A 24,757-nucleotide genomic window follows, 5' to 3' on the forward strand; every position below is an offset into this window, starting at 1 on the left:
CAAGGGTCACATGTAGCCCTCAAGTTCCTTTTGGTGGCCTTTGGCAACATTTGATGTCTCCACCCCCAGTGTTCAAATTCCTTCTCAAGGCCAGGTAAGCAAGGCGCTGGGCTTTAGGAAGGAGGCATGAAGGCCGGCTCTGACAGGGTCCCAGAGTCCTCCTGTCTCCATCACAAAGCCTAGTTAGCGCTTTTCCAGCTTTGAGAAGGAAGTGAGGGGGCTCTAGAATGCTGCCAGAGCCTCACGCCTTCTCCTTCCCAAAGCCTAGCACCACGCTTAGGCAGCATGAAGTTTGGTGGGGGGTTGTCAAATTTTGGGCTCACTCGCTCCTGCTGTGAAGCATGGCAATGAATGACCCATAAGTACTCTTGCAGCCCATTTGCAATCAAAGGTTGGACCTACCCATCCATGAACAACAGATGGGTAGGGGAAGAACTTTTCTCTTGCTGTAAAATTTAAATGAAATTGAAATTTAATCCAAGCCAGAGGAAGCAGGAGAAAGTTCAACTTTCCTCTCCTTCAAGGGGTCTTCCCCTCAAAGGTATTCAGATTCAGCTGCAGAAAACTTTTTATTGGCTTCTATAGCAATAAGTAACAGGTAGAAATGTGCTCTGTCAGTTCTTCCATGCAAATCTTTTCCTGCATTGTTTCGACGAATGGAGATGGGGGAGACAAGAAGCATATTTTGAGCAAGAAGCCCAAAAGGCAACTTCCTTCTCTCCACATTCTTCTGCTGCTACCCCACCCCTGACCCCAAGCAAGTAAACATGCTGATCTGGGCATCTTCTATATAACTATCTCTCACATTCTTGGTAGCTAAGCACAAGTCCCTGTGGCAACCCAGTTGTGTAAGAATAATCAGTCAAGAGAATAAACATGTTTCTTTTGAGGTTGGGCAATAGCATTAAAAGTAAATTTTAGAGGCAGGAAGTAAAGACAGAAGGTAAGGCATTTTACTTGAAAAAATATGAATTGCAACAGTTGTGTGGCATGACAACATGACCCAGAGACAAAAGCAGAAAGGAATTTCTAAAACTGGTTCTCTTGCATAAAAACAAGTCATTGCACAGCATTCTGAAAAATCACCATGAATGGGGTTGAAGTGGAGAATCACCATATATTGTATCCACACTGTCTGGGACTTTGGGAGATCAAGGCCATTCAGGTGATGATAAATCTTCCCGTTTCCCTCTCTGTAGTAATCTGATCGATCCATGTGTGAAACACACCTGGGGAATAATGTAACCCTGGAATTCTGTTTTTTTATATATATATATAAATATTTATTATGATTTTTATAAGAGAAAAGCATAAATAACAAACAACATTGCTTATATCATACACAAATTTTCATAACTTGTTTGGACTTCCTCACGTCTCCCGCTCCCACTTACATTGTTAAAAAGTTTTTTCAAGCAAATTATCATCTTGTTTACAATCTTATATCCACTCGTTTAAATATAATCTAATAGTTCTCCCAAAGGGTTTGTGTTTTCCTTAATCTCACTTATCATCTAATTCCAATCTAGTTTAGTGGTGGCCAATTATTTATGATCAAGCATCCTTCTTAACATTCAATCAAATTACAATATTTTTGTAAATAAGTTTTAAATTTCTTCCAATCTTCTTCCATCCTTTCTTCTCCCAGGTCTCGGATTCTGCCGGTCATCTCTGCCAGTTGCATATAGTCTATCAGCTGCATCTGCCATTCTTCCAGTGTGGGTAGATCTTGAGTCTTCCAATTCTTGGCAATGAGTATCCTTGCCGCTGTTGTTGCATACATAAAAAATGTTCGGTCCTTCTTTAACACCCTCTGGCCGACAATACCCAGGAGGAAGGCCTCTGGTTTCTTAGTGAAGGTATACTTAAATACCTTTTTCAACTCATTATATATCATTTCCCAGAAGGCCTTCACTTTAGGGCAAGTCCACCAGAGGTGAAAGAATGTTCCTTCATTTTCTTTACATTTCCAACATTTATTATCAGACGAATGGTGTATTTTGGCAAGTTTAACTAGGGTCATGTACCATCTGTATATCATTTTCATTACATTTTCCTTCAAAGCATTAAATGCAGTGAAGTTCAGCCCAGTGGTCCACAACCTTTCCCAATCCTCAAACATAATGTTGTGCCCAATATCCTGTGCCCACTTTATCATAGCAGATTTAACCATTTCGTCTTGTGTGTTCCATTTTAACAGCAAGTTATACATTCTTGATAGTACCTTAGTCTTTGGTTCTAACAGTTCTGTCTCCAACTTCGATTTCTCCACCTGGAACCCTAGTTTTTTGTCATTTTTAAAAACTTCTTTAATCTGGGCGTAATGTAACCAGTCTCGCACTTTACCCTCCATTTTCTCCAAACTCTGCAATTTCCAATTGTCACCGTATTTTTCTAATATTTCCCAATATTTTGGCCATTTGGCCTCCATATTGGGTCTTTTTCGGGCCTTGGCTTCCAGAGGGGACAGCCACCTCGGAGTTTTGTTTTCCAATAAGTCTTTGTATTTTGTCCAGACATTAAATACTGCTTTCCTGACAATATGGTTCTTAAAGGCCTTATTGATCTTAACTTTGTCATACCATAAGTATGCATGCCAGCCAAAAGCATTGTTAAAACCTTCCAAATCCAACACATCAGTGTCTTCAAGAAGTAGCCAGTCTTTTAGCCAGCAGAAAGCTGCGGCTTCATAGTACAGTTTTAAGTCTGGCAGGGCGAAGCCCCCTCTTTCTTTCGCATCAGTTAATATCTTAAACTTAATTCTGGGCTTTTTGCCCTGCCAGACAAATTTAGAGATATCTCTCTGCCACTTCCGGAAACACTCAGTCTTGTCCACAATTTGCAATGTTTGAAACAAAAACAACATCTTTGGCAATACATTCATCTTAATAGCAGCAATGTAACCCTGGAATTCTATACGGCACATTGTGTCTTGTGGTAAGCTCTCAAGGCTCTCTTCTTCCTATCGTTGAACCTCATGGACAACAGCATTGGTATAGGGCATCCTCACCCTATCTTCCATGCCAGGGACATGGCTGGCACCTCCCACCTCATCAATCTATTGTTGAACTGTTGTTGTAACAAAAAACATTAGGAGCTCTATTTCCAGATTTCTGAAACCACTACACATCTGACACAGTGAAAACCAACCGGAAGGAAAAGTAAAACTCACGCAAATTCTCCTACTGACAGGAGCCCATCCTTTAACACTTCAAGCTTTGCTTTTTAGTTTAGGAAAATATTTATCTGGAGGGCATCCTTATGGGTGTTTTAAAAACTTTGTGTGGCATGTAGAACAGAGTGGAAACTTTATGCACTCCCCTCACACATCAATCTCCTGTTGAACTTTCGCTGCAATGGAAAGCATTCAGAAAATGTACTTCCAGAACTCTGGAGCTGCTTTTCATCTGACACAGTGATATTTTCTCAAGCAATTTCTCTTCCAAAATGCAGGGAGCATCATCTGAGTATTTGTGATTTTCTACTATGTTCTATCATGCCATTATTATTAATTGTTTGTAAGTCACTTTGGGATTCATCTGAGTGGAAAGCTGCATGAAAATATAAAAAAATGTATGTCAAATCATCTTTCTCTTCTTAGAAACTAAGGCTAAAGTTAACCCCCATTCAAACCTCCTTGTCTGACATCTTTAGAGGTGTAGAGGTGTAGAAATACTTTTTTGTTCTGCAATGATCTTTATGAGTAAGTCTTACTGCCTCTGGACAGCTTTGCTGTTTTTTATCATACAACTTCCAATTCTTCATTGATATATTCTTTACTTGTTTTTTACCATAACACTATTACTATATTAGTGAAATAGTGCATATTTTGCTGTTTCGTTGCATTTACTACAAGTGACCTTTGAAAGATTTTGTGTTGGATAGCAGAGCAAATCTGATCTTTTGGCCATTTAAGTACCTTGAATGTGTGGGAATTTAGCCATCAAAAGGAGGCTGAAGACTAAGGCAGTGCTTGAGTTTGATGTCCCAGCAATAAAGAGTCCAAACACGCACTGGACAAGCTCTTCAGTGCTGTAGATATTCTCAGGATTGGTTTGTTTCTGTAAACAAGGCAGAAGGGGAAGGAGGGTGGAGAAATTGAAACATCTCATCCTATTTCACACAATAACCTTGGTGGTCTGGTCTGTTGTGGCCTTGTCTTCTCAAGGCTATAAATGGAACGAACTGTGTTAACTTCAGACACAAGATGTACATTGCTTATTGCAATATAAAGATATTGTTGAATATAAGGACATCATTGAGAACCAGTGGGGGGGGGGGGAGAAGAATTTCAGGCCACAATCTCATGTATGATTTCATTTTGGTCAACTGCGTTTCTGCTGCCTGGGTTGATATCTAAATAAACTGGAGGAAAGATGTTTCCATCTGAGATTACTTTGGAGATGGACTTCAGCAGCCACCAAAGCCAAGACAGGGACAATGGTTCAGAATGAGGGAGTGCAACGACAATGAGGGACAGTTTCAAATTTACTACAAATGAGGGGCATATCAGAAATGTAGGGAAAGAACGTTGTGGATCTCCCTACCTTCTCTGACCTGATAAGGAAGCAATCAATATAGTCACGGAGATTCTGAGGATCCAGTGTCCTCCTGTGGGACTCCACCCTCTCACGAATGAAGGCCTTCATTTTTTCACAGTCTGCTAATATCTTCCTGTGCTGTCCAGGTAGGTAAGCCATTATTCCTGGGACTAAATTATAAATCTGGAACAGAAGCAATGGGGAAATGAGGAAATGAGATAAACCGCAATCATAAATGAGATAAATGAGAAATGAGATAAACTGTATTTGCCTCTCTCTCATTCAGAGGTTATTAAATTAATGTGGCTTTTGGAACTTCTCTGCTACTGCTGCTACTAGTAGTAGTAGTCATGGCCAACAAGCACATACAGAGACTTTTCAAGTTTCAGCTTCCTGCTGTGAGAGTTCTGCCTCTCTTGTATCCAGAAATGAGTCATCAGGTAACTTATCTCACTCCAATGGAAAAATAGGAACCTTCTCTGATGCTTTTGTCAGAGTGCAACATTTTTGCTTAAGCTTACAGCATTCAAACACAGCATTTTATGTAAACTTACAACTTTAACAAAAATGTGATGATATTTTTGGCATTATTTGCATAAAAACATGCCACTGGGGTGAAGAACTGGTTTGGATTGCAGTTTGTTATGTGGGAGAAAGACCTGTAACAGATCACACTGAGATGAACTGAACCACATTTCACATCCCTATTGGTGACATAAGTAAATTTGAGGAAGTATTCCTGTTTGAGTGCAGAAATAGTTATCAGCAGAAACACAGAGATGGAAGAAAGACCCCCAGGTTCAGCATGCAGAAGGAATGACATGCCTGCATTGATAAAGTACGGATGTAACCCATGAAGTCCTGCACAATACGCAGGTTCTCCAGCAACACCGGATCTTTGTATTCAAACCGATTCCCAAAGACAACTGAAGAGAGGACATTTGAAACAGCACATGTGAAGCTTCTTCTTGGGTCAAAGGCCTGCGCTGCAAGAAAAACAAGACATGGTGAGTGGGGCTTGGCAAGTTGGTAATAGTAGTAGTAGTCGTAGTAGTAGTAGTAGTAATAATAATAATAATAATAATAATAATAATAATAATAATATACTCCTTCCATCATCTGACGCGGTTGTCCCAGCCACTCTGGGGCGCTTTTTTTGCCTTTATGGCAAAACTGATATATTTTCCTTTTGATATCTCCCTGGAATTTGAGGGACTCGGGTGGCGCTGTGGTCTAAACCACAGAGCCTAGGGCTTGCTGATCAGAAGATTGGTGGTTTGAATCCCAGCAATGGGGTGAGCTCCCGTTGCTCGGTGTGATGTTAACATATGAGAGTGCTGGAGGTGAAATAATTAAACAGGTTACCTAATCAGAACCCAGGGGGGTGGAGTCAGAGGGACTATAAAATCAGCTCTGGGAGGGGCGAAGGGGGAGTTCAATGGGAGTTGGGTGGTTGGTTGGAGTGGGAGTGAATTGGGATAGAGTCTGTGGGTAGGTTGAGTTAGTGCAGCGAAAAAAGCTGAGTCAGGAACAGTTAGGAGCTAGGAATACAGGTAAAAATGTGAGAGGTGGTTTAGTGAGTGAGAGCAGGTAGCGGAAGTTATAGGTCTGGATAGGCACCCCATGATTGTAATTGACTGAGACCGTTTATGAAACCACACACTTGTTAAACTGCAATAAATAAACAGAAGTTTATGTTCCAATTTAACCCTGACTGGACTCAGTATTTTACCAGGTAGGGCCTGGGTGGTGGCAGCGAGAAATAAAGTGGTGGCACAGGGATCAATAGATGGTGAAACGTCTGGGGACCCTTTGTGATCGCCACACTCTGTCCCTGTTCCTGCCAACCTAGCAGTTCGAAAGCATGTCAAAGTGCAAGTAGATAAATAGGTACTGCTCCAGCAGGAAGGTAAACGGCGTTTCCATGCACTGCTCTGGTTCGCCAGAAGTAGGTTAGTCATGCTGGCCACATGACCCGGAAGCTGTACGACAGGTCCCTTGGCCAATAAAGCGAGATGAGCGCCGCAACCCCAAAGTCATCCACCACTGGACCTAATGGCCAGGGGTCCCTTTACCTTTACCTAAATTCCTTGTACATGACACCTTCTGATATTTATTATATTTAGTAATACAGAAGTACAGTTGAAGTGTGAGGATCATAGAATCATAGAAATGGGAAGCCGAGGTTCACCTAGTCCAACCCCCTGCAATGCAGGAATCCCACTCACAGTTGTCCCTGCTTGGGTTCAAACCACCAACCTATGTGCATATATGTGAAATCTAATGTTTAAGTATTAAATGTTTTGTGATTCATTCTAATATGGTAAAGGAATAAAGCTTATTTTTAAAAAGAGATAGATAGGTAAATAGATAAATATTTGATATGGCATTGTGGAAATGGCAGTCTTCTGGCCTGGTAATAAATTGGGTTTCCCCATCTCACTTCTGATTCCCTCCCTTTGCAATAGCAAGGTCTTTTGTTTGTTTTTATTATAAAGGGAGAAAACAGTAGGGTGAGAAAGATTGGTTGCAAACCATTTTGAGTACTGGTCTAGTTAGAAATCTGGATCAACACACAATGGTTGCATTTTGCAAGTGAGTGGTTTGCATTTCATATACGTAACTCCCAATTCAAGTGCTTACGCCCTGCATCAGCATGACAGATTCCACAAGGGCAGGGGGACAATGGGAGGAGAGAGAAAGAACTACCGTATTTTTCACCCCATAGGACGCACCGGCCCATAGGACGCCCCAAGTTTTTTTGGGGGGAAATAAAGAGAAAAAAATTATTTCCCCCCCTAGGCGCTTGTGGGGCCGGCAGCGGGGAGAAGCGCTCTTCTCCCCGCCACCCGCCTGCAGACCAGGTCCGGGGACAGCAGGAAGACGTGCTGCGCCTCCCTGCTGTCCCTGGAGCTTGCGGGGCAGGCAGTGGGGAGAAGCGCACTTCTCCCCGCCGCCCGCCTGCAGGCCAGGTCCGGGGACAGCGGGAGGATGCGCTGCGCCTCCCAGCTGTCCCCAGAGCTTGCAGGGCAGGCAGCGGGGAGAAGCGCTCTTCTCCCCACCACTTGCCTGCAGACCAGGTCCGGGGACAGCGGGAAGACGCGCTGCGCCTCCCTGCTGTCTCCGGAGCTTGCGGGGCTGGCAGCGGGGAGAAGCACGCGTCTCCCTGCCGTCAGCCTCCAAACCACATCGGGAGACAGCGGGATGGCGGCGTTCCGCCTCGCCGCTGTCCCCCGACCTTGTGGGGCTGGTGCTGCGGCTCTCCTGAATCCTGGAGAGTGAGAGGGGTCGGTGCGCACCGACCCCTCTCGCTCTCCAGGCTTCAGCGAAAGCCTGCATTCGCCCCATAGGACGCACACACATTTCCCCTTCATTTTTGGAGGGGGGAAAGTGTGTCCTATAGGGCGAAAAATACGGTACCTTCTTATTGTCTCAGCAACCAAGTAAGCAGGTGACAAAAATTCCCTAGCTTATTGTGAGGAATATGTGTGGTTGCTCACGAAGGTAACAGCCAGGACTCCCATCTGTCTTTTATAGGCTTTATTTTTTATTAAAGATTTTGTTGATTTACAAAAGTATGCAATGTCTCTCTCTCGTGTTTTTCTTTCCCATGTAACATTTTTACAAATCATTTTCATTTGTTGAGACATTAGGAAGAAAAGGGGGAAACAGGTGAAGGGGGGAGAGATGGGTGAGAGTGGGGTCAGGTGGCAATGTTTCTATTTCACTTACTGTATGTAGGATTTGGTGTCAGCGTTGCTTGTGTGGGTTCTTTGCTGTTCGCTTGTGTTCCTTTGGTGGTGAGAGAGGTTGGGGTTGGCCTAGGGTGTGATTATTCATTTGTGGTTGGCTGTGGTGGTATTTGTTTTCATGTGTGAGTGGGGTGGGTGGGTGTTTTGGATCAGGTTAGCCATATTGATTTGTATGCTGTTGGTGGATTATTGTCGTTTTCTTGTTGGGCTGTGAATGTGATAAAGGGGAGCCATACCGGGGTGAAGGTGTCTTCTTCTATTTGTCACCGTGTCAGTTTCAGTTTATTGGTTAATTTTCCAGTGGGGCTGTTTCCCATACTATTTGGTACCATTGGTCCATGCTTACTCCTGACAGGTCTCTCCAGGATCTGGTTATGATGCTTCTGGCTGCTGAAAGTAGGTGGGTTATGAGTTCTTTGTGGTGTACGTGGGCATTATTGTTTAGTAAAGCCAATTCTGGGGTGATTTCTAATACTTGCTTGGTTATTTTACTTATTTCTCGTATGGTTGTTGTCCTGAATGGTTGGATTTGGGGCCACTCCCACCATATGTGGAGGGTATGTGCCTGTGGAGGTGCACCCTCTCCAGCATTTTGGTGAGGTTCCTGGGCATATTAGTGCTAATTTTCTTGGTGTTAGGTACCACCTGTAGGTGAGTTTCAGATTGAGTTCTTTTATTTTTGTTGATATGGATTTAAAGAGGGGTTTAGTCCACATTTTGGTCCCTTGAGTGGGGTTAATCTCATAGCCTATGTCATCCTCCCTTTTTTTTTTTATTGGGTCTAGGGAATTTGTGGTATTTTGTAGTAGTATTTTGTATATTGCAGATACCATTCCTCTGTCTTGTATTTCTTGTGTTGATAAAGGTTTGTTATTTTCGTAGAAGTCTATTAGGCAATATAGGCCTTTGGTTTGCTAGGTTTTAATCTGGAGGTTTTGTGTTGCGTGGTGGAATAATGGGTGGTATGCCAGGGGAATTAGTGGGGATGAGGTTGGGGAGAGTTTGCCTATTACTGTTTTCCATGCCTTGAGCATGTGTGTACCTGTTAAGTGTTGTGGGAATTTTCCTTAGTTTGTTTGGGAGGAGAGGGTATGCTGTGGTGCAGGTATTTTCAGTTGTGTCCCCCTCTAGGTGTATCCATTGTTTTGTCTCATCTTCTAGTATATATGGGATTATATGGCCTATTTGGTTGGCAGTATAATATCCTTCTATGTTGGGGATACCCCATCCTCCTTCTGAGGTGGGGAGGGGCAGGTATTTGGGGCTTATTCTTGGGTTTTTGTGTGAGAAGATAAAGGAGTGTCATTTTCCCTGCCATCTTTGAAGTTGGGTTTGGGGGATCCAGATTGGGAAGGTTTGGAATAGGTAGGTTAGTTTGGGGAGGGTTTTGCAGATTTTATTGAGTGCGGTCTAAAATCCATGTCTTCCTCAATCACTAGCAGATTCCGGAAGTGCCGTCTTCCTGTTTGCCCTCCAGCATATAAGCCCGGGAGAACCCCATCTCCGCCTCTTTTCCTTACGTGTAATTCCCTGATGAAAACTGCAATGGAAGAGGCACGTCCAACTCCCTGGAAGCAGTGTCGTGGCTCATCTCAGCCTGACTGAGCCTTTGCATCCTCCCCCCCACCTTTCTCTCATCGTCCGTTTCTCCTAAAGGCTCACTTTCACCAGAATGATGAGGTGCAGCTGCTCAACAAAGGAGGAGGCTGTCTATACGTTCCTGTCTCTCCCCCCTCCCTTGAAGGCAGACCCCTGACACTTAGCTTTAAAAACAAATTAATTATAGAACCACCACCCCCAAATTATAAGCTAATTCTGTAATTAATGTAGATGCCAAGGCACTAACAATAATTCTTGCCTGTAATAGTAATTCAGCCTGCAATATTAACTTTAGAACACCAAAATCAGTTGGACTCCCCCCCCCCCCAAGACTGCTTTAAACAATAAAAGAGGCAATTTATTTTTGGTACACTGAAAAATGGATTTCTTCCTAAAGATATCTTCTGTAAAACAAAAACAAAATATATTGACATAGTATTTCATTTATTTAGGATCCTTATTATATTTCAAAATTACTGTCACAGCCTTAATTCATAATTCAGGTAATTTACTGTTTTGCAGTATCTACTTCAAACACACTTGCAAAGGTATTATCACTTGACATTCCATTCATTTTTGGAGCCTTGTTTTACTTCTGTTCTGTTTACTGTGAATAATTGGCACTGAATAACTGGCAATGTGTGGCATTGAAAAGTGAGGATAGCAACACATTATCACCCATGCAACCTGCTAGCTGGGATGATGGGAGCTGATGTCCGAGAATATCTGGATTAGCCTGTTCAATTTCTGCCTTGTCCAGGGGTGCTAACTATCTCAAACTTCCAAAAGGAAATTTTAGAGGGAAACACAAAATTACTGAAGAAAGCATATAACATTTTGTTATCTGGAGAGACTTTAGTTAAGATGGTAAAATTGACACAAATAAAATGGGTTCAGGATGTTGGGCATAATATACAGTTGGAGGAATGGGAAAATTATGGAAAACAAATTTAAAGTTTACAGACTGTATATTATTAAGAGAAAATTATTTGAAAATGATATATAGATGGTATATCACACCAGAAAAAATATATGCAAAAATATATAAAACAGTATCTAAGATATGTTGGAGATGTAAAGAGAACGATGGTCCTTTCTTTCATGTATGGTGGGAATGCAAGAAGGTTAAAGAATATTGGGAAACGATATATAATGAACTGAAAAAAATGTTGAAAAAAACCTATGTTAAAAAACCAGAATCTTTCCTGCTCAGAATTTTAGATCATGATATAAGAGAGGGAAATTGGAGATTGTTTATGTATGCAACAACAGCAGCAAGAATTTTATTAGCACAAGTATGGAAAACAGAAAATGCCAAGAATGGCAAGCCAAACTTGTGGACTTTGCAGTACTGGCTAAACTGACAGAGAGGATACATGAGAGAGACAACATCGATTTCAAAAAGGAGTGGGAACCATTTATAAACTGTATAAAAAGACAGTATAAAGATTAGGACCCATTGGCAGGTTTTGACTAAACTTTCACAACTATATAAGAGGTAAAATCAGCAGGGTTTAGAATTTGTTTAATAAATCAATACAGAAATACGGGGAAAGCCAAAGAGAGGGGAGGGGAGAAATATGGATATATAAATTGTTCAATTAAGATTTGTGGAAAATTTGTTTTTATAATTTGAAAATTCAATAAGAATTGTTTTTTAAAAAAGAAAATGAAAATGAAATCCACTCTCATCCCTATTAGTATTTAGGGCTGGGCAATATATTCATATAGTGTCCAAAACCAGTTTGAAGTCTATATTGTGCTGTCAGTTTCATAATTTTTGACCTGGCAATATATGGTGAATCACGGTGTGTGTGTGCACGTGCGCGTGCCATGCAAAATCACAATGTGGGGAAAACCATGAAGCTAGCCAATGCCTCTACATAGCTCCATCCTTATTTCAGACATTGTGATATATCAGTATATTGCAATATTTAGCTGGTGATATTTTGTAATGTTGAAAACCAGATATTGCCCAGCCCTATTTGTAGTTAAACTAAAATCAAGAAGCCATGTATACTTGAGAGAATAGAGATCCCCTCAATTTAATCAGTAGAAGAGAGTGAATGTTTATAACAGTATACAGTGGTACCTCAGGTTACAAACGCTTTGGCTTACAAACACTTCAGGTTACAAACTCCACTAACCCGGAAGTTTTACTTTGGGTTGAGAACTTTGCCCCAGGATGAGAACGGAAATTGTGCAGTGGCGGCACAGAGGCAGTAGGAGGCCCCATTAGCAAAAGTGCTCCTCACGTTAAAAACGTTAAAAACGGTTTCGGGTTTAGAGCGGACCCCCGGAATGAATTAAATTTGTAACCCGAAGTACTACTGTATGAGGAAAGCTTTTTAAAACACACACACACTGCAATAGTTGATGATCTTTTGTCACATGTTATTAAGTGCCCATGAGCCCATGAACAGTTGACTGGACATTAGGGATTGAAAGGTCTAAGGCTCTTCTCATTTGCCATGCTAAGAAAACTTTTAATACCTGATATCTAGGGCTATTATCCTTACGTGGAACTGTGAGGTGTTGAATGAGTGAAGGAAGGCACCTCGCAGTACTCCTGTCCTACCTACTACAAATATTCTGGAAGCCACTGACCACATTCTTTCTGCTTATCTTTTGTCACAAGGTCACATTGAACGTCTGATGGCTTTCATCAGAGGACAGACATTTTTAGCATTTAAGTCCATAAACAAAGAGGCTAAATCCATATCTTTTGCAGCTCCAACCAGCTGGAAGGTGAAGTTCTGGAGCAGAGTACTGAAGAACAGGAAGAGCTCCATCCGTGCCAAGGCTTCCCCAATGCATGCCCGCTTCCCTGGCAAAGAAAAAGAAGGCAGAGCTAACCAAAGATCTACACAGTGTGCAGGAAACCTAGGACTCAGCTCCATTAGTCAAAAAAACAACGTTTTGAATGCATTCTAAACCTGCAATGCCAGATGACGACACAGAGCAAAAAAAAATTTATACGAAAAAAATAATTTGTTATAACGATTTAATTTCTGACTTATTTATAGCTTTATTTTTCCTGTGTGCAGATCCACTCCTAGTGAATTCATGCAATGTTGGTTTGGGGACTGGAAATAGTGTTAGGTATCATTCATCAAGAAACAAGAAAAGTGGGAAGATAACTTTAAGGACATTTTCTATGCGTTCTGGTCAAACATGCCATGCAGCTTCTATACTGAGGCTTCCGTACTGAGTTTTGGTTTTTGAATGTTTCAGAACTTGAACGGTCTTCCGGAATGGATTCAATCTGAAAACCAAGGTACCACTGTACTACTATTATTACCACCACTACTACTACTGCATCTGAAGGCAGCCCTGTTTAGGGAAGCTTTTAATGTTTGATGTATTACAGTATTTTAATATTTTTTTGGAAGCCGCCCAGAGTGGCTGGGAAAACCCAGCAAGATGGGCAGGGTATAAATAATAAAATTATTATTATTATTATTATTATTATTATTATTATTATTACTACTACTACTAATAATAATAGTAATAATAATAATATAATGATTGGCCTGACGTATGGATGGGCGAGACATGAGATTCAGTTCACATTTAAAGCTCAGTCTATCAAATGCACCCTTTCTGAAACCATATGAGAACGGAAACACAACCAATCTTCAAAATTTTCACTTGTACAAATTTTCTGATGCAGTTCTCCAATGACAGAATGGGAGGAATTCAACTTCATGTTTTCCAAATATTCCAGTTTATTGACCCTTTTCTAGCCTCTGACCCAGATGTACTTTAATTTTTTCCAAACACTATCATATGTTTTTGTGCCATCCCCTACTCACAGAAAATACCAGGGAGGGAAATAGACTGGCACATCCAACCAGGGAATGACTTTTACTCTCATTTTACTTCATTTTACTTCAAATCACAGTGCCTTTGTGAGAAGAAGCCTATTAGAAGCTAGACAGAGGGCACTGCCTCCATGTAAAAAGTGGTAAATGCCATCAGCTTACAACAGGGTGCCATGTAATCCTTCAGGGAAATTGCAAAACATGGGGTAAAGGACCCCTGACAGTTAAGTCCAGTCATGGACAACTCTGAGGTTGCAGTACTCATCTTACTTTGCAGGCCGAGGGAGCCGGCATTTGCCTGCATACAGTTTTTCCGGATCATGTGGCCAGCATGACAAAGCTTCTGGTGAAACCAGATATGATGGCCTGGGATTCGGATTCTGATGCTGATCCTTAGGAATCCCAGACTGCACAGGATCCCCCGCCTCCATAACCAGCTGAGCCGGTGCTGGGGCATGAGCCTGAAGGGTCCTCACCTGTGCTGGATCCTCAGGTGCAGGCAGCAGCTGACTCTGCTCTGGCTCCTGAGGTGATGGAGGACCCATTGCCTCCAATCTCAGCCCCGTCAGAGGAAGCTGAGGTTGCCTCTGGGTCCGGTAACCCTCCAGCCTCTCATGAGCTGCAGAGGCTCAGGGCAGAGAGGCGGAGGGAACTAAGTTCCTGCAGGAGGAGTGCTCGCCTCCATGCCAGGAGAGGCGAGTCACCTGAGGATTGGGGCCACCCTATGCCTTGGGGCAGATAAAAGCCAGGCAGCCCCAGTCCCAAGTTGCGGGAGCAACATTGTTGGTAGCCAGTTCCTGCCTGAACCCTGTCCTGCTTTCCTGCCGGAGCTCCTGACCTGCCCTGACTCCCTGCTTACAAGCCTGTTCCTGACTTCACTCAACTCCCTGCCCTGCACCCAGCTTTAGTTTTGATGGACTGCCTCCATATTTCACCTTCGACCTCGGACTGGACTCGGACCTCGCCTCTCAGTTGACCCACAGGACCAGCACACCAGAGCAATGCACAGAAACGCCATTTACCTTCCTGCCACAGCGGTACCTATCTACTTGAACTGGTGTGCTTTCAAACTGTTAGGTTGGCAGGAGCTGGGACCAAGCAATGGGAGCTCAGCCCGTCACAGGGATTCAAACCTTCTGATCGGCAAGAGGCTCAGTGGTTTAGAACACAGCGCAGCCATATCTCTTTCCGTACACTGTCTCTTGAAAGAAAATGGAAATGGCATTGTTTGCACATAAGTTACCACAGGCTCATATAGTTACCTGCTGAAAAGGCTATTAAGGCATCTTTCTTCTTGAACTGGCCTTTCTCATCCAAAAAATGTGCAGGATTGAACTGTTCGGGAGTCTCCCACTGGAGAGGGTCATGGTGCACAGTTGTTAACATTGGAGCAACAGCAGTGCCCTTCAGGGATAAAAGATGGCAGATTTACATTATTGGTCTCAATTCATGACTATCTAGGAAATAGCCATACTATCTAGGAAATAGCCATAAAATGGGGAAGCTAACTTAGAAGACTGGGCTTCCAGTAGGGATGAGCTGATTTCCTCTGGTCTGCTCCTGTATTACTCTATAGGTACACACTGCCTTATATTCAACTAAATGTATGTACCCATTTATGTACCCATTTTAAATCTAAAACACCTTTTTGTGTGCTTTCTTGTGTGCTTCTGTGTGCATTTTCCCACTAAAACATTGATTTTAGTACACATTTTCCCCATAAAAGATACATTTTGTATGCATAGGTCTGTGAAAGACTAATTCCGTTGGTTCATTTTAAAATGTGAAATTCTCCTCTAACACTAGTTCCTTCAGCTCATTTGCTTAGGCCAACAAAATCACTACTGATCTCCACTACTGATCTCATCCCTGCCTCCATGAGGGCAGTCCAGGGCCATTTATACAATCAGTTCCTAGAACTGCTCCATTTCTTCTCCACAATTATCATGACAAAATGCTGGGCCATCATACCTTAGGGAAGGTGAACCCCCTGAATTTTGTATCACAAGACGTTGTACGGGGAATGGTCTCATTACTTAATAGTGAGTATCGTAGAATCTCATGGATAACTGCATTGGTGAAAGGCATCCTCACACGATCTTCCATGCTAGGGGCACGGGTAGCACTCATCACCTCATCAATTTCCTGTTGGACTTTTGCTGTAATGAAAAAGACTCAAGAGATGTATTTCCTGGATTTAGATTCTGCTTCTCATCTGACAGAGTGAAAAACTTGGGCACTCTCTGACATCATGAAAACTCATGCGAACACAAATTCTCATCTTGAGTGATTTCCACTCATTCCTTTGTACCTTACCACCTGTTGATCTCAATTTGGAAAATGTGCTTCCAGAATTCTGAGGCCCCATCTCTTCTGGCAATGTTCCTACCCCTGGGCATAAGTGCCATTTGAAGACATCAGGGAGCCCTCAAAACTCTTTTTATTTTTTAACTATGAGGGGAGGTTCAGGGGAGGTTCAGGCTGATGCAGAATGCTAATGGAAACCTCCTAGTCCTTGGGATGTCTTTTCATGTGTGATTACTAGTGGAGCCCATAATAGTCCCATGCGCTTTAAACTTCTCTGGGGTATCTGAATACCTTGAATATGTGGCAACCTAGCCATCACCATGAGGCAAGAGATCAAGGCAAAGCTTGTGGTTCCTGTCCCAGCCAAAAAAAGGCCAAACGCTGTCATGACAAGGTTTTCAGTTCTGAAGGTGTCACTCGCAGACTTTTGTTCCTATGAGGCAGAGGGAAGGGGGGGGGGGAGAGAGAAAATTTCACTATAAAGAAAGATGGCAAAATGGAGACAGCTTAGCCTGTTCGAATTAGCATCATGGGTGAAATCCTGCACTCACCCCAAGAGGTGTTTAATCCAATCACATCTATTTAAAATAGAATTACTTTAGAAATATAAAGAAAAGAAAAAGTAACTGGTTATGTATTTTTGTTTGGGCAAAGTAGCTGTCTACGTTACTCATATAGGCTGTAAAGTGAGTGAACCAATTTTATTTTTATCATAAGCATCTGCATTGTTTTGTACAACATTAAGCATAGACTTTAAAACTGGGCACAGGATACCTCAGCCTAATGAATAATGCTAATAATTAAAAATGTCTTGCAAGGGGTGGCCGAGAGAAGTTGCTAGGGGAGGAGGCAAAGACAGAGGGGCACTCTGCTTGGCCTGGTATCCCTTCCCCACATGGACTAGGACATAACTGGCCACCCAAATAATTTTTTGACCCACGTACCTTCTCAGACTTGATAAGAAAGCAGTCAATAAAGTCACGGATGTTCTGAGGATCCAGCGTCTGCCTGTGTAGCTTCACATTCTCACGGATGAAATCACACAACTCATCAGTATCAGAAAAAATCTTTTGGTGCCTTCCAGGAAAGCAGTCCAATAGTTTGGGGACAGCAGAGTACAGCTGAAATGAAGATGACACATACAGCCTTAAATATTGTGAATCCATCTTTTTATAGTATGCCACAAAAATTCTGGCTGAAAAGTGATAAAGCAGTTGTTGTTTTTAATCACTTATTTTGGAAATCCAGCAGAAACTGTTGAGCTTCTGGTTCATTTTACCTCATTCCTAAGGGCTAGGGGTGATGGGGCTTCCCTTGAAAATGACTCAGAAATGTCAACTGGTCCAAAATCCAGATTACTGGTTCGGGTTCTGTTTAAGTCTCACATAACCTCTGTTATAAAGCAGCTGCACATGTGGCCAGTTTGGCTCTGGGCCTAGTTCAATATTAGTTTTTAAAGCCCTAAATGACTCAGCTCCAACTACCTGAAAGACAGCTTCCTTTCCTGCAGACTTCCTCAGGTGCTAAGAGTGGCAAAGGGGACCCTATTAGTTGTTGCACTGCCCTCAGAGGCTCATGGTCCAGAAAAAGGTATTGTCTGTGGCAACCCTTCAGTTGTGGAACTTCCTCTACACAGAGATGTGCCTGGCATCTTCATTATACAGGTTTTGAAGAATGCTGAAGACATGCCTTTTCACTCTGGCTTTTGACTCCTGAGGTGTATAGAAGTTGTTTTCAACTGTTTTTAACTTTGTGTTTCAATTGTTGTAACCTGCCCTGGGACATTAGGGTGAAGGGCAGAACAACAAGAACAACATCATCCTGGGTAGCTTGTTTTAACTGATGATCTAGGCAGGGCTCCCCACGCTTAGCAACACCTCCCACCACGATACCTCTATAGATGTACAAATGTGCCTCAGTCTGTTCCAACACTCATTTTCACTTTCAACTGGAATTTCCCATTCTCCTGCAATTGGTGCATTTTGCACAAGTCTTTCTTCTATTTTGTCATCCGCTAATGTGGAAATGTCTGCCATTTTTAATGCATACCATATTGCACAATAGACAGACCTATCCCAGTAATCAACAATTATTTAAAATTGAAAAATGAAACAAGTAAGGCTCCTGTTGGGACAGAAATTTATGTGGTTCCCTTTACTAATTGTGAAGTTTTATGAGGGCAGTAAATTTATGGGGAACAGTTTGTGATTCATAGCAACGATTCTCCCCTCCCCCACACCCTCATGGCTCTTTCTTCAGTAGTTTGGGTACCATTTTCTTACATTAGGAAAAACCTGTATGCTGCATTGTTCTGGGGTGTTGTGGGGATGGAAACTGTGGGGTGACATCCATACAAAAAGTGTAGCCCCTGTTGGTGACTGCCATTTTTTGTGGTGGCAGCCATTTCTCTCTTGCAGTGTTCCACAGTTATATTGTATCCAGGGGGAAATGGTAGTCAGGCAACTAAAGGGGGTGGGGAAGCAATGGCAAAGTAAAAGGGGGGGCAGGAAAGGAAAGGGAGATCTGCTGCTATTAGTAAACAGCCCAGGTAAGTCTTCCAACTTTTCTGCTGCCTGCCTTGCTCAAGGGTCCAGTTTCTCCCCTGAAATCACTGGAACTTTGAGGGACCACTAGGGGCGCATCAGAAGATGGCTGACAATAACATCTCTCCGACCCACACAAGGTAAATTGGAGGCTGTGATGGGAGTAAATAGCCTCCTTACCACCCCAGGATTGTGGTGGGGGACTGCCCTTGCCTGCTGTGCCCTATACCACCCCCGAATTTGTGGGGATGGGGGCACTAGGCACAATGCTCTCCTGTGGGATTTCGGCGCTCCTGGACGCCGTCTCTGATCCACGCCACTAGCTGCAAGAACTTCAAAAGAAACAATTTAGATGAAGCGTCAGAAATGTTGTTTTAAGGACTTGAGCTGTGGATTTAAGGCTGTGTGGAGATAAACTTTCGAACCAAAGCATGTTTTAAGAAGAGCGTGGAATGTATAAGGGCTTTGGAATGACGCAGTTAAAAATTCATTCACCATATTGGGAAGTTCTGTCAGAGGACTTAAGTCTGAGAGGAGAAAGGACTTCCGGGTTAGCGCCATCAGTAATGGCAGAATTCCTCTGACTAGGAGGAATTTACTCCGTGAAAATCGGGTCTAGCCGTCATGGCGAAGGCGGAGACCCTTCCGAAATCACAGGCGGGTGAAGCCTGTGAACGTGGGATTAGGCGGGCACCTTTTGCGCCTCCCCTACTCGCAGGGAAACCCGTTTTCAGGTCTCTGGGGCGAAGTGGGGTGAGCAGCATGGTGCTGTGAATCGACTGTTTTCTCCACGGAGTGAAGCCGCGTAGCCGTTGCCGGAGAGAGCTGACTTTTTCCTGTGAACAATTGGATTTTAAAAGACACTACCCGTGAGTAGAACAAATTGGAAACTTTTAAAAGAAGAAAGACTCAGTTCGGAATTGTAGCAGGGAGGCATAAACAGGAAGTCCGCCTTCCACTTTTGTAAATAGAACAAAGCAAAGAGGCTGCAAGCTAGAGTCTTGGAAAGCCGATTGGAAAGGATAAACTTCAACCTCCAAAAATAGTAAATCCCCCCCCCCCTGGAAGCAGGAGAAGAGGGGAGAGTTTCAGACTATTTATACCTGCAAAAGAGAGGAAGGAAGCTAAAATTCCATTGCTCAGAACCTGGGAACGGACTGCAAATAGAACAATAAGGCTGCTGTGTCTAAAGCACGCTCTGACTGTTAGCTGTCAAGGAGAGATACGTTGTGTTTAACTGTTTCTAACTGTCTCCCTCTGACTCTAAAGGGAGAAAGAAAGTAACTAAAAATTGAGATTAAATTTCCTGCTTAAGTTATGCTTTAAAAGGAGTTATTTTGGATCAATATAAGTACGGATTGCAACGGTTTCCCCCTAGAGGAAGGTTTGGAAACTGTTATAAGAGTTGGATCAGGGGAATTTTCCATTAGAAAAATAAAACTGCCTGACTGTGGGACTGACCTTGGATTTTCTGAGTGTAATGGCAGATAGGAAAGAAAAAATAGACTTGTCACTCCCAGAAAAAAAAAACAAGATCTGGGAAGTCTTGGCAGCAAAGAGCGTCAGCACCTGCTCCTTCTGCCCCACCTGCAGCTGTACCAACACAACCTAAACCAAGAGGGATGACATCAGAAGAAGCTTTAGCGATCGTATTAGGTAAGATAAATGAAGCTTTGGAAAATCTTAGCAAGAAGGTAGAAGCGACAAATGTAAAAGTGGATGCATCAATGCGAAGGGGGACGCTGCAAATATCAAAATTGATATAAATACAGAAAGTATAAATAGTTTGGGACAAAAGGCGAATACCAACATAGAAGCTATACAGAAATTGATACAGGAATCTGCTTCAACTCGTCAGATTGCAGAGGAAACTAAGGAAAAAGTGGCTGCTGTGGAAGTCAAGGTAACTGAATTAGAAACAAAGAGAGTCCCAGACATACAGAAACAAGTTGAGGACCATAAGCTGATTCTCTCTATGATTGAGCTCAAGGAAAAACAGACAAACTTGAGGATCAGAGCTGTACCTGAATTGGAGAGGGATAGTTTGATAGAATTTCTTACGCAGGAATTTGCAGAGTTTTGGAAGTTGGACTTGGAACAAGAAGGAGTGAAAATTGTGAGTGCCTTTAGGCTTGGAAGAGGAGGGAAGAAGAATAGAGTAAGAGACTGTTTGATTACTCTCTGCTCTAAAGAAGAGAGAGATAAAATTTTGGGTTGGCACTTTCAGAAGACTTTGGAAATACTGCAGACAAGAGTGGAAATATTTAAAGATATTCCGAAATACTTTTTAGACCTTAGGTCCAATTATGGAGATTTGGTTGCTTTGCTGAGAAAGAACAGAATCATCTTTAGGTGGGAATTTCCCCAAGGCCTATCCTTTAGTTTTAAAGGAAGAAACATAAAAATAAGATCAGTTGAGGACAAAGAAAAATTTTTGAGCAACCATGGAGAGGATTTACAGAAGGGACTTGGAAAAGAACCAGGAGTATCGGACAGACGATCACCAGATAGAGGACTAGAGCAAAGAGTACTGGACAGAAGATCACCTATACTGGACATAGCAAAGCTACCTTTTGGACTGGGCTGCCCAGTGAAAGGGATATCAACACCACCGACAGAACAAGAGCAAGCACTGGGCGCAGTTGGAGGAGACTTAAAGTAACTAGACCATGGCACTGCAAATATTAAGTTGGAACATTAATGGGATGAACTCCCCTGAAAAAAGACGAAGGGTTTTTCATGTATTAAAAAAAGAACAATTGGGCTTAATTTGTTTACAAGAAACACATGTGATAAGGCTACATAGGAAAATATTGATAAATAAAAGATTGGGACATGAATTCATTTCATCAGACATCAGTTTAAAAAAGAGGAGTAGTACTTTATGCAAAGGAGAGCCTATCACCGAAATTTCTTTTTAAAGATGACCAAGGATGATTTGAAGCAATTGAAATCCAATCACAAGGAGAGAAATTTTTGATATTAGGCATTTATGCACCAAATGAGGGAAAATTGGAATTCTTTAAGAAGTTACATGAGACTGTTGGACTATATGGACTAAAATATGATTTTGATGGGAGATATGAATGGAGTGGTGTCTACAAACATGGACAAGGCACAGAGACAGGTAGTCACTAAGGATGATAGATTACCAAAGACTTTCTTTGATATGACTGACAATATGGATTTAGTTGACATTTGGAGAATTAAAAACCCTCTGGGAAGAGAGGGAACCTTCTTCTCTGAGGCAAAAATGACATGGACAAGAATTGATCAAATTTGGGTAACTAGAGGGCTGGCTCCAAAGACTAGAAAGGCAGAAATATGCCCTAAAACCTGCTCCGACCACAATGCTGTAAAGGTGGAATTGAAACTAACACCAATTGGTTCCTTCAGATGGAGGATGAATGACACATTGTTTAGGAATGAAGAAGTGACTAAGAAGGCCCCCCAAAAATCTGAGAGACTCTTTTGAGATAAATATGAATACTACTGTAGAAAAAAGAGTAATTTGGGATGCAAGCAAAACGGTTATGAAAGGATTTTTGATACAACAGAATACGATTCAAAAGAGAGTCCCAAATGAGAAAAAAGATAAGATTTTGGAGAAAATAAAGGAAGGAGAGAAGAAATTGAGAGCGAAACCAAAGTCGCAGGAGATTCTGAAAGAGATAAAGTTGCATCAAGTACAATATATGAAAATGATGAACCAGGAAATAGAATGGAAAATTAAACAGATGAGACAAAAGACATTCGAATCAGCAAATAAATGTGGAAAACTGCTGGCTTGGCAAATGAAAAAAAGACAGAAACTCAACACTATCACAAATTTGGAAGTAGAAGGAAAAAATATACAGAATCCAGAGGTATTTTAAACTATATACACAGGAAACCCAGAAACAAATGGACATTGATTGTTTTTTTAAAAAAAATGGATTACAAAAAATCTCTCAAGAAAATAAACTAATGTTGAATTACAAAATAACGGAGCAAGAGAATAGAAGGGACCATTCAGAATATGCAATTGGATAAATCTCCAGGACCCGACGGTTTGACTTCAAGATACTATAGATCATTGAAAGAATTGATAATACAGCCATTAAAGGAAGTGTGTAATGAAATATTGGAAGGGAAAAGGGCACCAGAGTCGTGAAAGGAAGCTTATATTACACTTATACCGAAAACAGAGTCTGAGAAGACACAGCTTAAGAACTACTGCCCCATATCTTTGCTTAATGTGGATTATAAAATTTTTGCAGATATTTTGGCCAAAAGATTAAAAAAGGTACTAGTAGAAGAAATTCATAAAGATCAAGCGGGCTTTCTTCTGGGCAGACATTTATCTGACAACACGAGGAACATAATTAACATTTTAGAAAAGTTACAAGTGAATATCAACACTAAAGCAGTTTTGATATTTGTAGACACAGAGAAAGCCTTTGACAATATTTCTTGGAGTTTTATGAAGAAAAACATACAGGGGATGGGGGTCGGTCAAGGGTTCGAAAATGGTATAGGTGCAATTTATTCAGAACAAAAGGCTAAATTAATTGTGAACAACGTAGTGATGGAAGAATTTAAGACAGAGAAAGGAACACGGCAAGGTTGCCCAATCTCTCCATTGCTTTTTATATTAAAGCACCTGGAGGTGCTTTTAAATATGATTAGAAGGGACCAAACAGTTAAAGCTGTACAAGTTGGAGCCAAACAGTACAAACTGAAGGCATTTGCTGATGATTTGGTATTGACATTACAGGAGCCAGAATCCAGTACTAAAAGAGTACTGGAACTAATTCAAGAATTTGGCCAGGTAGCGGGTTTTAAGTTGAATAAGTTGAAAACTAAGGTTTTAGAAAAAAATCTAACGGTGACTGAGAGAGAGAGGTTTCAGAAGGAGACAGGATTAACACTGGTTAAGAAAGTGAAATACCTAGGGGTTAATATGACTGCTAAGAATGTGAACCTATTTAAGGATAATTATGAAAAATGTTGGATGGAAGTGAAAAAGGATCTAGAAATATGGTCAAACCTGAAGCTATCATTGCTTGGCCAAATTGCTGCGATAAAGATGAATGTTGTTTTTGTTTCAAACATTGCAAATTTTGGATAAAATGGAGTGTTTCAAGAAGTGGCAGAGAGATATTTCTAGATTTGTCTGGCAGGGCAAGAAGCCTCGAATAAAATTTAAGATATTAACTGATACTAAAGAAAGAGGTGGATTTGCCCTGCCGGACTTAAAACTTTATTATGAATCAGCCACATTTTGCTGGCCCGGAGAATGGATGCTTCTTGAGAACACTGATGTGTTGGACTTAGAAGGTTTTAACAATGTTTTTGGGTGGCATGCATATTTGTGGTATGACAATGTCAAAGCACATAAAGCGTTTAAAAACCATATTGTCAGAAAAGCACTGTTTAATGTTTGGATAAGATTCAAGGACTTGCTTGAAAATAAAACCCCAAGGTGGCTGTCACCAGCGGAAGCGAAGGCTCAGAAAAAGCTCAATATGGAGGCCAATTGGCCGAAATATTGGGAAATTTTGGAAGAAGACGGAGACAGACTAAAATTGCAGAGTTTTGAAAAATTAAAAAATAGAGTGTGAGATTGGCTTCACTATTACCAGATAATGGAGGCATATAATTTGGAGAAAAAAATTGGCTTCCAGGTGGAAAAAACAAAATTGGAAATAGAACTGTTAGATTCTAAAATTAAGAATTTGTCAAGAATGTACAACTTGCTGTTGAAATGGAATACTCAGGATGAAACCGTGAAATCTGTTATGATTAAATGGGCACAAGACGTTGGACATAATATCATGATGGCTGACTGGGAACAGTTATGGACCACAGGTATGAAATTCATGGCGTGTAATGCCTTAAGAGAGAATATAATGAAATTGATATACAGGTGGTACATGACACCAGTCAAGCTTGCAAAAATCTATCATCTGCCCGATAATAAATGTTGGAAATGTAAAGAGACCGAAGGTACATTCTTTCACCTTTGGTGGACGTGCCGAAGGATTAAGACCTTCTGGGAGATGATCTATAATGAAATGAAAAAGGTATTTAAATATACCTTTCTGAAGAAACCAGAGGCCTTTCTCCTGGGCATGGTCGGCCAATTGGTGCCAAAAAAGGACAGAACTTTCTTTATGTATGCTACAACAGCAGCAAGAATACTTATTGCA

At 41.7% G+C, this 24,757-nt stretch overlaps 2 protein-coding genes across 2 annotated transcripts in view; both read right to left on the minus strand.

Moving 5' to 3' along the window:
• Positions 1 to 3,322: 3,322 nt before the first annotated feature.
• LOC310839569 (cytochrome P450 2B4-like) lies at positions 3,323 to 9,316 on the minus strand (the record flags this gene model as incomplete). The annotated part of the gene is made up of 5 exons (XM_083728200.1): positions 3,323 to 3,351; positions 3,920 to 4,061; positions 4,548 to 4,724; positions 5,367 to 5,527; positions 9,307 to 9,316. The coding sequence occupies 5 exons, from the start codon at positions 9,314 to 9,316 to the stop codon at positions 3,323 to 3,325; spliced, it is 519 nt and encodes a 172-aa protein (XP_083584326.1).
• Positions 9,317 to 12,265: 2,949 nt separating this feature from the next.
• LOC310839570 (uncharacterized protein) overlaps positions 12,266 to 24,757 on the minus strand; it is a 41,797-nt gene continuing 29,305 nt past the window's right edge. The window contains exons 14-18 of the mRNA XM_083728201.1: positions 16,968 to 17,144; positions 16,315 to 16,456; positions 15,688 to 15,875; positions 14,979 to 15,120; positions 12,266 to 12,719 (exon numbers count right to left, since the gene is read on the minus strand). Of these exons, the coding sequence (XP_083584327.1) occupies positions 12,532 to 12,719; positions 14,979 to 15,120; positions 15,688 to 15,875; positions 16,315 to 16,456; positions 16,968 to 17,144 (837 nt within the window). The 3' untranslated portion in view covers positions 12,266 to 12,531. The remainder of the gene's footprint in view (positions 12,720 to 14,978; positions 15,121 to 15,687; positions 15,876 to 16,314; positions 16,457 to 16,967; positions 17,145 to 24,757) is intronic.

Source organism: Podarcis gaigeae (genome assembly GCF_964106915.1).
Source record: "Podarcis gaigeae genome assembly, chromosome: 2".
Taxonomy (NCBI): Eukaryota; Metazoa; Chordata; class Lepidosauria; order Squamata; family Lacertidae; genus Podarcis; species Podarcis gaigeae.